Source organism: Vitis riparia, chromosome 8, assembly GCF_004353265.1.
Source record: "Vitis riparia cultivar Riparia Gloire de Montpellier isolate 1030 chromosome 8, EGFV_Vit.rip_1.0, whole genome shotgun sequence".
NCBI classification, from domain to species: Eukaryota; Viridiplantae; Streptophyta; class Magnoliopsida; order Vitales; family Vitaceae; genus Vitis; species Vitis riparia.
Genome location: NC_048438.1, coordinates 36,546 through 52,173, shown reverse-complemented (window position 1 = coordinate 52,173; position 15,628 = coordinate 36,546). Strand labels below are relative to the sequence as shown.

General features: G+C 37.6%; 2 protein-coding genes across 6 annotated transcripts in view; one reads left to right on the top strand and one right to left on the bottom strand.

The window, feature by feature from the left end:
- Window positions 1-6,593, bottom strand: part of LOC117920139 — a 62,049-nt gene extending 55,456 nt beyond the window's left edge. For both annotated transcript variants that reach the window (XR_004652209.1, XM_034837500.1), the window contains exons 1-11: window positions 6,481-6,593; window positions 5,902-6,047; window positions 5,713-5,797; window positions 4,953-4,992; window positions 4,605-4,853; window positions 3,186-3,285; window positions 3,034-3,108; window positions 1,767-1,865; window positions 1,400-1,516; window positions 1,168-1,283; window positions 856-955 (exon numbers count right to left, since the gene is read on the bottom strand). Coding sequence is in view for 1 of the 2 variants with exons in the window: in XM_034837500.1 (XP_034693391.1) it covers window positions 856-955; window positions 1,168-1,283; window positions 1,400-1,516; window positions 1,767-1,865; window positions 3,034-3,108; window positions 3,186-3,285; window positions 4,605-4,853; window positions 4,953-4,992; window positions 5,713-5,797; window positions 5,902-6,033 (1,113 nt within the window). In the remaining variant the exon portion in view is untranslated. The remainder of the gene's footprint in view (window positions 1-855; window positions 956-1,167; window positions 1,284-1,399; window positions 1,517-1,766; window positions 1,866-3,033; window positions 3,109-3,185; window positions 3,286-4,604; window positions 4,854-4,952; window positions 4,993-5,712; window positions 5,798-5,901; window positions 6,048-6,480) is intronic.
- A 162-nt stretch (window positions 6,594-6,755) lies between these two features.
- LOC117920140 (nudix hydrolase 26, chloroplastic) lies at window positions 6,756-15,355 on the top strand. Of its 4 annotated transcripts, none has more exons than XM_034837501.1 (7): window positions 6,756-6,862; window positions 8,595-9,106; window positions 9,186-9,236; window positions 13,744-13,836; window positions 14,117-14,211; window positions 14,919-15,033; window positions 15,116-15,355. In XM_034837501.1, the coding sequence occupies exons 2-7, from the start codon at window positions 8,858-8,860 to the stop codon at window positions 15,197-15,199; spliced, it is 687 nt and encodes a 228-aa protein (XP_034693392.1). In that variant the 5' UTR covers window positions 6,756-6,862; window positions 8,595-8,857; the 3' UTR covers window positions 15,200-15,355. The 4 variants fall into 4 exon arrangements, with proteins under 4 accessions (XP_034693392.1, XP_034693393.1, XP_034693395.1 ...); XM_034837502.1 differs by having other exon boundaries at window positions 6,759-6,862; window positions 8,602-9,106; XM_034837504.1 differs by having other exon boundaries at window positions 6,782-6,862; window positions 8,927-9,106.
- Window positions 15,356-15,628: the final 273 nt, after the last annotated feature.

Below are 15,628 nucleotides of genomic sequence, written 5' to 3'. Positions count from 1 at the left end.
TAAGCATATCAAAGAAGCAATCCAGGGAGCTTTGTATGGTGACACTAACTACAACCCGGTAGGAAGAAGGCAGGAGAGGGAGGCAAATTCTTCTTGCATTCAGTTATCAAGAGCATGTTCAGAGTCCATTTCAGATAGGACCACACAGCAACAAAGAGAGGGAAGGGGGGAAAAACAAACACCCTCTCCACCCCCCACTCAAAAAAAACATTAAAAAAAAAAAAAAAAAACAAAAACCAAAGGAAAGGAAAGGAGAAAAAAACACATCTTTCTCATAACGTATTCTCTTTATTGTTAAGTATTGGAGAGCATGATCTATATCGTAGGCCCAAATCCTAATAGCTTAAGCTTTTAAGTTTGGGCCCATGATGTATATCATACTCTCAAACAGTAAGCAAGTGAGATTCATTAGTGAAATCCACTTTTGAAATTATTTGTGGCAGGTGATAGTCCTTCCCTCACCATCTAACCTTTCTAGCCACAAAGGTGCTCCTGTTTCTGATTGTGTTACTGAGCCTTATATAAAGATATTCACAAAAAGAAAAGTAGATATTTCAACATAGAACCATTCAGAAAAGAAACATTACATCTGCGTAAGCTACCATTAGGAAAAAAGAGACATTTTATCTACATAAGCTACCTTATTGCATGTTAAAGTATCTAGGATACGTAACAATAGCATCTCATCACTCAAGATATAATCCAAACATGATTGAACAACACTCCAAGATCAAAACTTTTCCTTCCATAACTTTCAAATATTGGAATGGAACTTTTAATTCTAAAATCATCATAAACCGAGAACTAAAACACCAACTAAAGTTTAATAAGAAAAGCTCAAAGTATAGCTCATACCCTCAGTTTTTTGTTGGGAGCAAGTACTTGTGGAGGAACTAGGGAGGAAAGTTCACACAATGGTCTTGTAAGAGCTGAATAAGTTGGGTGTTCAATAGCCCTGCCAAAGTGCAAATAAAAATTCTGATGGTCCTTGAAAATAAATAAAGAAATGGCATGTTGTCTTATGTCATGATTTTCATCAACCAAGCCTCATCCAACTGTTCTAAAATCAGATGAGAATTCCTGTTTAAACAAGTTGCCCTACTCACAGCAATAAAGAATACACACTAATGGAAATTTTTAACATTGCCAGGAAGAGAAAATGCATACCAAATGTGGGAATCTTTGACACAAGTTAAGATATCAAGGTTTGGAGCTCGAGGGTGGCACCAAGACGCCACACTATGGCAAGCCAGCTTTGGAACAGGTTTGATTCGCCGCAACTCCTAATAAGAGAAACACAAAGAAGAAAATCATGCTGAAACTCCAACACTAGTTTCCAATTAGATGATGTGCTTTTTCATAAGCTAAATCAAGAAGTTTCAGAACATTAATACACCACCTTAAAAGAGATCGTATCCCAAATAGCTAAGGTCTTATCTGCACCAATTGTAATAAGTTGTGGTGCACCTCCAATCACTCTAGAAAGCTCAACAGCCACAACACCGCCATCATGAGCCTTGCAGTATTATCACAAAATTAAAAATGGTTTCTAACAATATTACAAGTTCAAGAAAACCAAATTGTTGCATTTATACATCAGAAAAGGATTTAAAATGTTCTTGCATGTGTGGAAAAGAAAATTTGTGTAAAAGAATAGAGAGGACTCTGTAAGTATAAATCTCCAATTTACAAAGAGAGAGAGTTATTAGTTACAAGTTATGTTGAAAGAGGAAAAAGAAGGAAAAATTAGAGAAATAAGGAAATACTTTTAGGCTCAGCTTGGGTACAAGTTCTCGCGAATCTTGACCATGGTCTGCACTCCAAAGTATGAGTAAACCATCACTAGCACCCGAAATTAAAAGTGCCTAAATTCAGATACAAACATAAGAACACATATGTTAAGAAGTTACATGCCAACATGAATTAAAAAATACAGAAACATGTATGATTGTATACTAATTATTATCCCAAGCAAAATTTATTTCATTGGCTAAAGGACAATGGAAAACATCTAAGCAGCATTAGGTAAGTTGTTTATTTAATAGGCTAAACATCTTGAGCTAAGATAACCATGCTTAACACAAACAGAAACCAAGATAAGTATCTATTTGCAATGCACTGTCCACTTGTTTATTTAATAGCATAGCAATAAGCTCTAAGTTCTTAAATATATGAGCTGTCCACTTGCATATTGAGGTCACTAAAAAAACACCAAAATAAGTATCCATTTGCAATGCAGCAAACCCGCGGGTTCCAATCCCTTAAGAAGTTTCAAACTTTTCTTCCCAATGACCATAAGATACAAAAAAAGACTTCCCACTTGACACACCATCTAGAGTTTCCAAGTTCACCTGTCGAAGTATCAACAGGCTTACTGTTGAGGTAAAATGTGTTACTAATAGTTTGGATTAAGAGCAGTTTACAGGCTATGTGTTCAGAAACTTAGGGATTTATCTGGGTAGAGCTTTCAAGTTTTCTTTTAATCTTGAGTCACCATGATTTTTCAGGCAAAACCTCAATTTATCCACTTCCCATGAAAGATCAGAGTAGAACAATTAGGAGAATGAGCAGTTTAATGGTTTTATAAAATGTGTGATCTTGTGGACCCTATGAACTTGATCCAACTTGCAAGCAACGGCAACCAGCTATTAGATAGATTTTTGTTATTTCCCTATTCAATCAAGAAATTTCCATTTGTTTAAGGGTCCTTATCCAGACCTGTGTTTGATCTGTACCCAAGAGAGCTACATGCTAGCCTGTTCATTCAGGGCCATGTTGTTTCCATGATAAATAAAAAGTGGCTCCTATATTCAGAATTGAAGCATTCTTTTCAGTTTTGGTCAAATAATGGTCTGGATTTTGGTTTGGAAGGGTTAAAAACATCAATTTGTGAGTTGTGAGAGACAAATTTCAACCTAAGCAAGTTGCTTAAATACAAATTTCGAAATAAACATATAACAAAAGCCTAGTGATGCAAACTGGAAGATGTAAAATACAATGACATAAATTCCATTACAGGAAATAAAGAACTACCTCCCCAGAAGACGCCATGAAGGTCATCAAACAAGAAATGGACCCTTTATGACCTCCAGTGTACCTTCGAACAAGCTACAAAGAAACAAGCAGTATCATACGATACAACTGAAAATGGTAGTTAACAATGATAGATCAATGAACTTCCAAACCTTCCATGTTATCATTGAAAGAACTCTTATTACACCATCTGATCCACCAAAAGCAACGAGTGGAGCATCACCACCTGCTGATCGGGAGAGGAACTCCATACTGCAACAGCAAATAAAAGTGCCAATGAATTCATGAACATACACATGTGAACAAGGAAAAAAACATATGACCAACTTTGATAATAGATAATTCATAGAAAAAAATAAAAATAAAAACATACATAAATAAAATGCTCCATCTTCTACTTGAGAACTATAATAATGGACCTAAGAGAAGGATGGCTTATGTTAGCCCCTTGATCCCCAATGTGCTGCAAAAGGCCCTCAAGTGGAACCTTGCACCTGCGTACATGGCCTAAGGCATGAGTGTAGCATACCAAAGTTAAGACAAGGTGGCTTTGAGCGTGATTGATACAAGGCCAAAGGTGTGCAACATGGCAGCACTTGGTTCATGACTTAGCATGTTGACACATCCATGAGGCCATGGATGTGAAACAATACGGCCTCACATCCACAATATGGCTCAAGCATGAGACAATAGGCACGCAGCAACATGGCTTCACACCCACACATGAGTAGCAATATGGCATGAAATGAGCAGCAACATAACACAGCCAAGGTAAGCTAAGGCTAGCAATGGCTTGATTTGATAAAAGGAGGTTGAGGTGGTAAGACCCAAAAATAATTTAAAAAATGTTAGAAATTTTCATTATATCTCCTCAAGCATCCCTAATGATATTTCCTCCTGCTAGAACCAAAATAGCTTAAAATGTTCTTTAAAGAGGCAATGGTGTTCAGAGGACCATGTGGGGGCATTGCCTAGGATGACTTACTATGGCCTCGAGACACATCCAATGGCACCCCTACATAATGGGCATGCCTTGGTTGGTTTGGCACAAGGGCACAATGTCTTGTGCAATGGAAATGAATGTCTAAGCATGGCGCAGCATGACATGGGGCTACAGAAAAAGTGGATGATAGACGCATGCAACATTAACCCTCAAAGCATGCAAAGTGTGACGAGCATTTCCTAGGGCTGCACTATGGGTGTGAACCATAGGCAGCAACCTAGATGAACCATGGGACCAATGCCATGGGGAGACTCAAAGTCATGAGGGTTGGCATGAATTCACAACCACCAAGACATGGGCATAGGCATGTTGGTGATCAGAGTTGGGCTAAGCCAATGCAAGGACGTGAGCTAAAGTGAGGCAATGCATTAGATGAGGCAGGGTATGGGTTGCAGCAAGACATGACCAGAGGTTGAGGTATTGCAAGGCATTTGAGCCAATATAAGATGTTGGACATGCACTGGTACGCAACAGTGCATCAGCAGATGGCATTTAACATATAAATGATAAATGGCATTTGTCAGTGACATAAACAGCCATTAAAATATCAACTTTAATTACGACTTACCAGAGAAGTGACTTATTGTCAAGTTCTTGCTTTGGTACATCACGTCCACGCATTGTAACCAAATCCAAAAATATAGCCTTATTCTCACAGCAGATAACAAGAAAATGCCTCCCTTTTGTTGATGGAGCAGGGGAACTAAAAGCTGAAGTAACATGATTAACAGCTGAGGGAGCTTCAGCAGCTGCAGATCGGTTGCGCCAAAGTTGCCAAAAGCGTACATCATCATCATAAAAGTCCACCTGCTTAACGCTTCAAGGAAACATATGCCCCATAGTCAGTCCAGGTTTCACCTTAGGAAACCAGAGAAGTAGAAAAGAATATGAAAAGGCAGGTATACATATCAATTACCTCCCTCCTCGCATGGCCTCTGTAGGTTTCCCTTTAGGCTCTGCCAACAAAATGCAGACAACATGAATAGGAAGGAAACTTCTTAATTGTATTCCTATCAGCAATATAGAAAAAACTTGGTAGTAGAATAAAAAAACAATGTATGTGCTCTTTAGCATAGCACATAACAATATACGGAAAACTCTTAGCATCAAGAATACAGCATACAGTTCATAAAAACTCGATTTGATCTATGTTTCCACAGGATTGCTTAGGTACTTAAGTTGATGCTAGTTTCTTGAGTCTTACATTATTTATAAAGTACAAGGCTTTATAAGGTCCTTTTTATGGTAGTTCAAACTAAAGTGCAATTCAAACTGTGGCAAATAATCATCCATCCCCCAACTCTCAACTAAACTAATTGAAATTCCAGTGTTAATCCACAATTGCTAGCACATTTTGAGAAAATGACTAAGACTATTATTAGGCGAACATGAATCACTATTTGGTGATCACAAGCCAATTAGAAAATGAAAACCCATGTAAGTTAGGCAATTACAACTAGTTACATGCTAGATATTTGAGGAAAACCAAATTGGGCATCAGTGTGTAATTGCAACAGAAGCAAATCACTGAAAAATATCAAATTCTCTTCCAGTCGCCAGACAACAATAACTGCAGTGCTCATCACTTTTTGCTTAGCCATTCCCGATAATGTAAAAATAAATAACATATAAAATACATTGGTAAAAAGTAATTCAAATTTGAGAAGTATTTCTACCTGATTCCCCCTCAGCAAGCTTCTCCAACTTGGCACCAACTAAACGCCTCTCGTCAATGCCACCAGCTTTTAGTTCATAAATTACCTGCAATACAGAAGGAAAAAGTGAAATGATATATTAGATTAGCAATAAGAACATAGACTGGTAAATAAAACCAAATAAAGACAATAAATAAAAGGAAAGAAAACCTGGCGATGTTCCCAATTCCAAACAGAAACATGATCGGATGCATCTGCTGTAACGAGCCATGGGTGAGTCGGATGAAGCTGAATCTTAACAATTTTATCATTTGTCGGACGAAAAGTTCTTAAACGCAGCATCTCTTTCCTGTTTCCTAAAGATGTTTATAACAAGATATGGATCATAAGAAAGTAGCATAATGGATTCTATCAACTTAAAAAGAAGAGAGAGAGCACTTTATAAATGATTTCTAGAAAAACCAAATCAATTTAGACTCCCATTTCATATTGCATGGACTAAAATCCCGGAAAAAAAGTCTTGGGGCTTAGTTATTTGGTTAGGTTTCCATGACAAAATGAGTTTTGATTGACTTCCCAAGAAGCCATTGCTTCCTTTCTGACCAGAATAATTTGAAATCCAACAGGTTGTTCGGACATGGAGTTGGATCAGGATTTGGACTTGCAATTCAATGTTTTCCCAAACAAGTAAATGGAAGGATTTCCACATTATGTCGAGAAAGAATTGCCAGGAGTTTTTAGGACAAGTGGAGGACTAGAATCTGCAAAAGAAAATGGAGGACATCTTACCACTAGTGGGTGATGGGTCGACGGCGATCCCCCGCCTCGCAGAGCTGTTGCCACTGCTGGTTTAGATCTCGACTTTGTGCTTCTCTGGGTAAGTTTTAATTTTCAATGTTTTTTTTTCCCCGGGTCTATTTCGAGAGACACTTCAATATTTTTAATGTTTTTTTTTTCCAGGGTTAGAAATAAGCCCGCTCGCAGCCCGATAGTAAAAACTTGGGCTGGCCCAGGCTCAGCCCATCATCACCGACTGATGCTAAATTTAGGGTGTACCGTTCGCTTTAGGGTTTTCCTGCCAGTAGGATAAGAGGCCCGATTGCCATCCACACAAAAGCATTCGATCATTCAGTCTCCAAACGCTGCATTTAGATTCATCTCTCAGTTCAAGGTACTACAGCAATCTCTATTCCAAATTCAATCAAATTATATCCAGGTTAGGTATAATCATTTGGGTGCTGAGAAAATAATGAGAAAATGAAAGAAAATTTGAATCATAAAATTTTCACCATCTAGGCTCAAGAATACAGGAAATTCTACTTTACTTAAAACTCGTATGTCTCTTTGGCTTACTGTAACGACCCAATTGAGTCCCACGTTGCCAATTTGAAGTTTAGTAGTTGGGCTTATAAGCACTTGGGCACCCTCCCGTTGATAGCCGGTTTTTAACTCTACCCAATGGCTACGTAACAATTGGTTTTAGGGCAGGCACTGCGAAGGCAAGGGGCCTCATATCTACACGTTGGGTAGATTCAACCTTCAAAACCGACTATCGGTAAAAAATTTGGCAGCAAAATGTGATTTTCTTTTATTTTTCTTCATTTCCTTGGTAACCAAACAGAGGGTCGGATTTCATTTTGAGTGCTTTATAATTTATATAACTTGGAAATGCTATTGCTGGAATTTTTTAAATATATGGTTTCTCTTTGAACAGCGTGGTACTATTGCAAGTTTGGATTAGAGCTAAGACTGAAATTTCTGTTAGATTGACCATCTTTTCCATTTGGGAATGTTTTCTTGTATAAAAATGATTTTAATTTAGATTCTGAGAAAATATGAAAAAATAATTAAAATTTTGAATTTTAAAATTTTCTACCACTAAGAATTTGGGAATACAGAAAAATGCCATTTTACATAAAACTCAAACTGACTGTTTGGGTGGTTTTTATTTTTATTATTTATCTATTGAAAACTTAATTAATTAATTAACTAATTAAATTTATTGGAAGCAAAATATACAACATAGGAATGAAAATGTTGTTTCCTTTTATTGCTCTATTGGGTTTCTCTTTGAATGTTTTTAACTTGTCAATGCTATTGCTATTGCTATTGCTGGAAAATTTGACCATTGCTATTACTGGTAGTTTTGAATTCTAGGATTTCATTTTGCAGAACAGCACACGCTAGAATTTTAGGAACATTACCTTGCATAATTATATATTGATAAGTTTAAAGGTGAATTTCATAAATATCAAGCAAGGATGCTACACACCTAGGTATGCAAGACGTATACAAAAATCATGTGAGAATATATGAAAAAGTGTATTTTGTTTCAAATTTTGATTAGACCTGGTGGGCTTGGTTAAAATATCTTAAAAAATCATGTGTTGGAGTTGTTATTTTGCCCTCTTTAACAACTGAATTTTAATTATACTTTTCCTTTTAAAACTTAGTTTCATTGTTTTATAATTTTTGGAAATGGTAATTTATAAACTCCTCTCTCAATCTTTGAAGCTCTAGACTCCAATGTGAGAATATCTTTATGTTGTCATGAGTTTGCCTTTAATTTTAATGGTTTTGAAAATTGTTTTACAAGGTTGTTGGAGGTTCACAAGGTAAATTTTTTCCTTGATGAAAAAATTGATTAATCTTTTGACAGACATAAGATTATGGTTTTGTGTTTTAGTCTTTGAGTTAGTTTTTAATGATGTTGCTTCTTGTTGTAACCAAATAAACATTAATTCTAACAAGTATACATTGGATTGTGGTGTTCTGTCTTCTTCTATGCATCTTCCATCTGAATCAAGTTATAGAATGCAGTCCCTTTTTGCTTGTGATTGCTCTTTGAAGCTGTTAAACATAGGGATAATACATTGAAGGGTGTGACTTCATAATGAGTACAGTGTTCAGGTGAGATGGAGATGAGGATGAGAACCCTAATTTCAGAAGAGACTACTGTCACACCACCAACATTTTGGCACATGTTTTTCGCAATATGAGGAGCTTAGAAGCCCTCTAAGCCAACCCTTTTCAAGCCTCACGAGATTAGATAGGGAACAAGCAACACAGACCACAAGAGTACAAGGAAAAACCCCCAACTTATATTCTCTCTCACTAGTAAGTACGGGAAAACGGTCTAAGCCCTTTGAACAAGATTTACAGAGTAATGGGTGGAATGACATTGTGCCAACGATTCCTCTTCTGTACTTCACCATTTTCACACCAACGTTTGCAGGTTGTTGCAAATCCTACTCTAATTTCCTGGAATTACCCTTGTAAATTCCAAAAGTTCACTAATCAGCCACTCTTGTGTAAGAGGTCTCACACCGCAGTCTCATCATCTTCATCCATGGAATCCCCACCTGAAGGCTATAGAAGAAATGTTGGTGTTTGTCTAATCAATCCTTCTAAGAAGGTTTATCTCTTGCTAAAGCTCTTTGTACATGTATGTATATGTATGTGAAATTTATTGCTTATTTGGTTTGATTTTGCAGATATTTGCTGCTTCAAGGCTTGATATACCTGATGCATGGCAAATGCCGCAGGTGATTTGGAGTAATTTTAGTTGATGTGACTTGGGTTTCTTTGGTATTTTAATTCTCAACTAGGTTTTGTCTTGGTTATGGAACTCTTTGTGTTTGGTTGTTGGGAAATAGAGGAAAAAGAAAGAAAAGGAATGAAGTTAAGTATGTTTGATTTTTCATTTTGGATATGAGGGAAAAATTAGAAGCCTCCACTTAACTGCTAGTTTGTTGATAGGTAAACAAAGCAAATATATTTAAAGTGCACAAAAAAGGTATACAAATTACACAAAGAGTATACAATTAGCAATTAAAAACAAGCAAAGAGAAAGAGAGACAACAAACCAACACCCAAAACGAGAGACTTCACCCTAGAGTCTAGAACCACAAAGAAACCATAATTAACAAACTCTCGGGTGAGACTAACCTAAAACACCCCACTATTGCCACAATCACACTTCCTTACCCAAAAAACACAGCCTATAAAGTCACTTTCAAACCAATTCCCACCTACTACTCCGACTGCTCTCTCTTTTGTTTGAATTGTAGTATTTATTTATTTGATGAGAAACAACGGTATAGTATATTGAGGTAAGTAAAATAAGTACAAAGAAGAATGAGAGATCCTCCAAAAGGTACACACAAAAAAAAGTAAGAACCTCTAAGTTTAAGAATCCAAGTATATTGAATTGCATTATTTGACCAAGCATTCCAAATTACGAAGCTCCCTAACCAAGCAGGACGTGGAGGAGGGCCTTTTCTTCGTAGCTGAAACTCTACACCCCATTTTGTATTCCATCTTTCTTAGTAAGGATGCAATTTCCTTCTCATGCTCGTCCACTAGCAATCCCAAAAAATTGCTAAAAGAAAATTTCTAAAAGGATAGATCAGAGAGACTCTTTGCTTCCAAGGGGCCCTTACTAGGGCTCCCAAAATCTAAATCCCCCTCCTCATTGCACGCTTCTAAGTTCGCAGTCTTGGTATCCTTGGATTGATTCTTTAGGGCTTTCACAACCAAGCCCTCGCCAAAAATCATACGCAAAGACTTGTAAACATCACCCTTGCCTTATTTTAAGAGATCCACATCCTACTCTCTCCATGGAACCAAGCTTTCAGTCCTCCCTGAAGAAAAACCCTTGTCATTGGACAAGGAAGAAGCCAAAGAAGAAGACCCATTCCCGCTCAGACAAATTGGAGTCGAAAATTTACATCTCCTTTCGCTAAAAATCTTATCACTTCCTTCACAAGGGCTTCATCAATAAGCAAAAGACAAAGAGTGGGCGACGAAAAAGTCGGGTTTGAGAACAATCCCAACCTTCCACCTTCATCAGAACCACCATTTGCAACATGGATATCCAAGGGACCCTCTCTCCCTTTAAAAAGCCCTCCATGATCGAAGCTTCTTGGCCCAAACATACCCGACCCACATCAAGCAACCCATTCTCTAAAAACACATCCATTGGGCCTCCACCAGACTAGGCCTCCACATTGTTGCTACCCAAGGGAAAATGGGCTCCAATCATAGTGTTAAGGCCCAAACTCGTCCTTCCACTATCAACCCCTACAAGAGGAGCCTTAAGGCTCACCCTGTCCAAACAGTACCCACCAAAACCTAAAGAACTCCCCCTATCATTAGTGCCCCCTAACCCCTCTACCATCACTTTTTCAAAAGTTATAGCCACCTCCATACCTATCGCCCTTCCCAGGCAATTAGAAGACAACACACGCTAAATCACTTTTTGCATCAATAGACCCTACCTCCTCATGCCCTCACTAGGTTGTGCATGAGCCCAACCCTCAATTCTAACCTTCAAGCCCTTGGACACGCCCTTTGGCTCCACAAAAGGGGCCAAGGTGGGACTTCCCACCATAACTAAATAGCACAAACAACACCATCCTCCACCACCTGCATTGACCCCAATGTTACACTCCCATTTGAATACACCAACACCCCAACCCACTACAAGTGACGAAGACGAGCAATTTCCTCATCTATTGCAACAAAGCCACCACAACCATCTATAATCTTCCTAAAAATCTCTTGGCACCAAAGGCGTAGAGGGAGACCAACCACTCTCACCCATACTTCTTTATTGTGCACTTCTTTCCGGAAACATCCTACCTCTAGAGACTACCAATGCATTTGTAGCACCTTATCCTTAAAGCTTATTAAGCCCGTTACCCTCTCAGCATCAGAGCTCTCCTTAGAGTCAAATAAGACCAAGGCTCTCCCTAAGAAGGAAGTTTTGACTGCCCCCCTCAAAGACTAGTTAACGGCCACCCAACTATTCAGCAAGCCTAACTCTGGACTTGGCTCAAAACCATCACCCCAACTCCCAACCAAACATCACTTCAAATGTTCCTTTCTACATTGCACCTCCTTAGACCTAGCCTAGATCCAGACTGCTTCACCCACCCAACCATGAGCTTTCCTAACAACATCAGCATATGATCCTTTCATTACCTCCTTTGACATGCCCCCTAATTCCACTCACCTTGAGTTGTCTGTACCTGGAGACAACCCCACTTCAAAGGAGGGAACCACACCTAGTTGGCAAAGTTTCTCAACCAAAATAGACCATCCCCTCGGGTAGCCCTCCTTATTCAAGAAAACAAAAAGAAAATCTCTTAGCTTCCACAAAACCACAGAGAATAAACCTTCCTGCATTGTTTGCTTGTTACTCCAAACTAAACTTTCAACCACTTTCCACCCAAGCTTTGTTGCACCACCTCCCAACTTCATCCCTGCAACAAGTTTCCACTCCTCTCAACAAACAACACAAACTCAGCTCCCCAAACTTAATCCACGAAGAAAAACCTTCGCTTTTCTCAAGGATTTTTCCTAAAAGCTTCTCTCCAACCTCCTCTATTGAGATTTCAAAGAACTTGGATTCCATAGCAAACCTGCTTCCCCCTCTTCTCATTTTTTAAGCTTTTGGGTGAAATTTGTAGCTTGAAGAGAACTGACTCCATACAATTTTTTTTCTATAATTGATGCCCACACTTTTGTTATGTTTATTTTCTAAATGGGGAGAAGGGAAAAAATTGAAAAGCACCTCCTTGTGTTTTCTTTTGTATCATTGACAATTAATCAACACTATGTAGGTGTTCTAATGTGAACTTGTGGGATTATAGTGAGAACTTGTACTGAATTACTTGGGATATGATGCTTTGGATGACAATAATGGTTTCTATAATATGTTATGACTGGCAAGTTTAAATTTGGATTTGTGTTTTGACATTAGTTTGTAAATATAGGGTCTGGAATTGGCCCCTCTTGGGATTGGAACCAATGTTTGGATCATTAGACCTTAGTATTGATGTCACCATGAAATCTCTGATGATAAAATTAGTTAGTAAAAGGATAGAATGTTTAGTGAGAAAGATGCAATTTTCCAAAAATGACCCATTAATTCCTGTATATAATGCTCCAAGAAACAGGCAGGAGTTTCTTCATGCAAATCCTATCGACTGCTACCACCAATACATCATTTAGGGGAGTAGGCCTCATTTTTCATACAAGTTGGAGGACTCTAATGAACCCTTACTACAGGCTCTTGGTTGTATGTGCATGGACTAGTCCAGAATCTCGAGACTGTCCAGTACACTCTGAAACCATCTAGTATAGGTGGCTTATCAGAGGCCACCAGGAAAACTTCATGAAGGCTTTTTAAAAAATGTTGGCATTACCAAATTATTTTACAACTCTGGACAGCTTGACATGAACTAAATGCAAGCTGAGTGCTCTCAGTCTTATGCCTATGCCTTGTAATTAACTCCTTTGTATTGTGAAGGTCTGAGGACCTTTTTTATTAACATTATTTGCTTCATAAAGTTTATTTTTGCTTTTTTGGAATGAGAAAGAAATGGCTTATTTGTGATTATGAGACCCTTTCCTTCAATCTTCTCTTTTTTGCTAATTGATGCTAGTATTAGAAATTCGTTGTTCTTAACAGCAGACGTGTTTAGAATTGAGTTTGCCTTCCTTCTTGTATCTTGTGCAAAAATACAAGGAGTAGTTTTCCCATGCATGGGTTGGGTGCCATTTTCAATCTGTGTTCTAAACAAGTTTTTAATCTGAGAATTTGGACCAACTTGATTGACGCCAGATCTCAACCTTTGCTTGGTTTGTTTCAGTTTACCACTATCAGTTAGATCTATTGTTTAAAGAAATGAAACTCCAATTAAGATTTTTTTTTTTTTTTCCTGATAATTTTGAAATATTTTTGCATGTTGTTTGTGTGATGCATATATTAAAGGGAGCAAAATTATGGTGATTTTTCCTTTTTCATGCTTAGGGAAGGGGTGGCATTTGTTGACAAAAGCATTGTGATTTTTGTCACTGAAAAAGCTAATGATAGACAGTATGCAGCTATGGTAATTATTTTAGAAGTGATAATATAAAGTTTGCTACCACCCACAGTTGTCTTCTGCTGTTCGTGAAATCTTATACAACATGATATTCCCCTTGTTGAAAGATTATGTTTCTTTTGTATCAGTTTGAAAAGTATTTAATATGATTGTTGAACAGGGTGGTATTGATGAGGGTGAAGATCCGAGAAATGCTGCCATGAGGGAATTAAGGGAAGAGACAGGAGTTGCTTCAGCAGAGGTTCTTGCAGAGGTTTGGATGTGCAATTTTTAGTTTTGCACTATAATGAATTTGGGTAGATTTTTTTTTGGTCTTTTGTTAAATTTCTTTGTCACTCTATTTAATCTTAGAGCTAAAATGTCTTCAATTCCTGTGTTTCCTACTCTATGTCAAGCTTTTTACCCTAACTAAGATTACCTAATTAGAAGTATGTTGCAATGAAATACCTCTTTCAGCAGAAAGCTTAGGCCAGATTATTTTCCCATTTTGCTTCCCTTGCCAAAATAAATTGTGGCTCTTGTTTCTTATGCAGGTACCCTACTGGGTGACATATGATTTCCCGCCACAAGTCAGAGAAAGACTTAAAATTCAATGGGGATCAGACTGGAAAGGTCAAGTACAGAAGTGGTGAGTGCATTAGATGTGTTATTTACTTTTGGAATCGGGTGTTTCTCTGAGAGGTCGTTTGGTAAAACTTAATATTTAATGACTTAAAAGTGGTTAAGTTATTAAATTATATGAAGTCATTGATTTGATTTACTAAAGTCATTTTTAAGTTTTAAGTTTTAATATAAGTTATTTTACAAGTTGTGATGCACTAATAGTCATACACTTTTATTACACAAGTGCACAGTTCTTAAGGTTTTAATCCAAGAGTCTATACAAGTGAAGGGTCTATTTCCACTTTGTTTGAATTGGGATAATATAGTCTCATGTTGCAATGCACTGGTGGTTCTATACTTTTATTTATACACACACCCACCAGCTCTAGTAGTGTAATGGAATCTGTTGTGTCTCCATAGGGAAGATATCAACAGCAGGGGAGGGGGAATCTGTGGGCTAGGCTAGGTTTGAATGGCAAATTTACTCCCACATATCTTCTCCAGTTGAATTGGTACTTAGAACTATCAATCACATCCCGACCCAACCTCATTTTTGAGTTGAACTTGCATATATGATCTCTGATTGAATTGATAATCGGAACTAATAATCATATCCCAGCCTGACTTCATTTTGGTTCTCACTTATGGTCGACCAATAGTGCTTTGTGTGCGTCTCTCTCTGATCTGCACTCATTCATGTCACTAAAATTTTCTTCATGGGAACTTATGCAGGTTTCTTCTTAAATTCACTGGAAAGGAAGAGGAAATCAATCTCTTGGGTGATGAGACTGCAAAAGCTGAGTTTGGCGAGTGGTCATGGATGTCACCGGATCAAGTAGTTGAGCTTGTGGGTAGAACTTAACACCATCATTCCATACTAGTATTAAAATTATCAATATTTTCATATTTTTCTTCCACTTTTTGTACAGGCTGTGGATTTCAAGAAGCCTGTTTACAGAGAAGTTTTGACAGTTTTTGCTCCCCACCTTCAAAATGATTCTCCTGAGGATTGACCGCAGTGCTGTCAGAAAAGAGTGTTAAGCTAATTGAATAAATCATAGAAATACATGGTTACTCGGTTTCTTGAGAACTTCATGGAATGATTAAAACAAATTTGCGGCAGCTGGCCATTCTTGAGATGGTATATCTCTGTATATTCTCTTTCTTTCCTTTGGCCTTTTTGGGTAATCTTTTTTTTTTTTTTTTTTTTTTTTATGAATAAGCAAAAAAATGTATAGCAAAGAGGTGTTAAAGAAGCGACTCACAAAGTTACAGTATAGATAGCCTCACCCCCTTACAAAAGGACCCAATCCAACAATGAAAACACAAAAAACCCTCTCCCTTAATGCAAGCACACCTATTCTATAAAATCTATTAAGGTCGAAGGACCATCTTTTATCCACAATTTGGTTTCCAACCAAAGTAAATATACAAAAGAAACT

Bases quoted from the DNA above. Each gene is read 5' to 3' on its own strand.
- LOC117920140 (XM_034837501.1), top strand. From the start codon at position 8,858: ATGGGTGGAATGACATTGTGCCAACGATTCCTCTTCTGTACTTCACCA. The intron at 14,212-14,918 runs GTGAGTGCATTA...GAACTTATGCAG, and splicing joins AAAGGTCAAGTACAGAAGTG to GTTTCTTCTTAAATTCACTG. The intron at 15,034-15,115 runs GTGGGTAGAACT...CTTTTTGTACAG, and splicing joins CGGATCAAGTAGTTGAGCTT to GCTGTGGATTTCAAGAAGCC.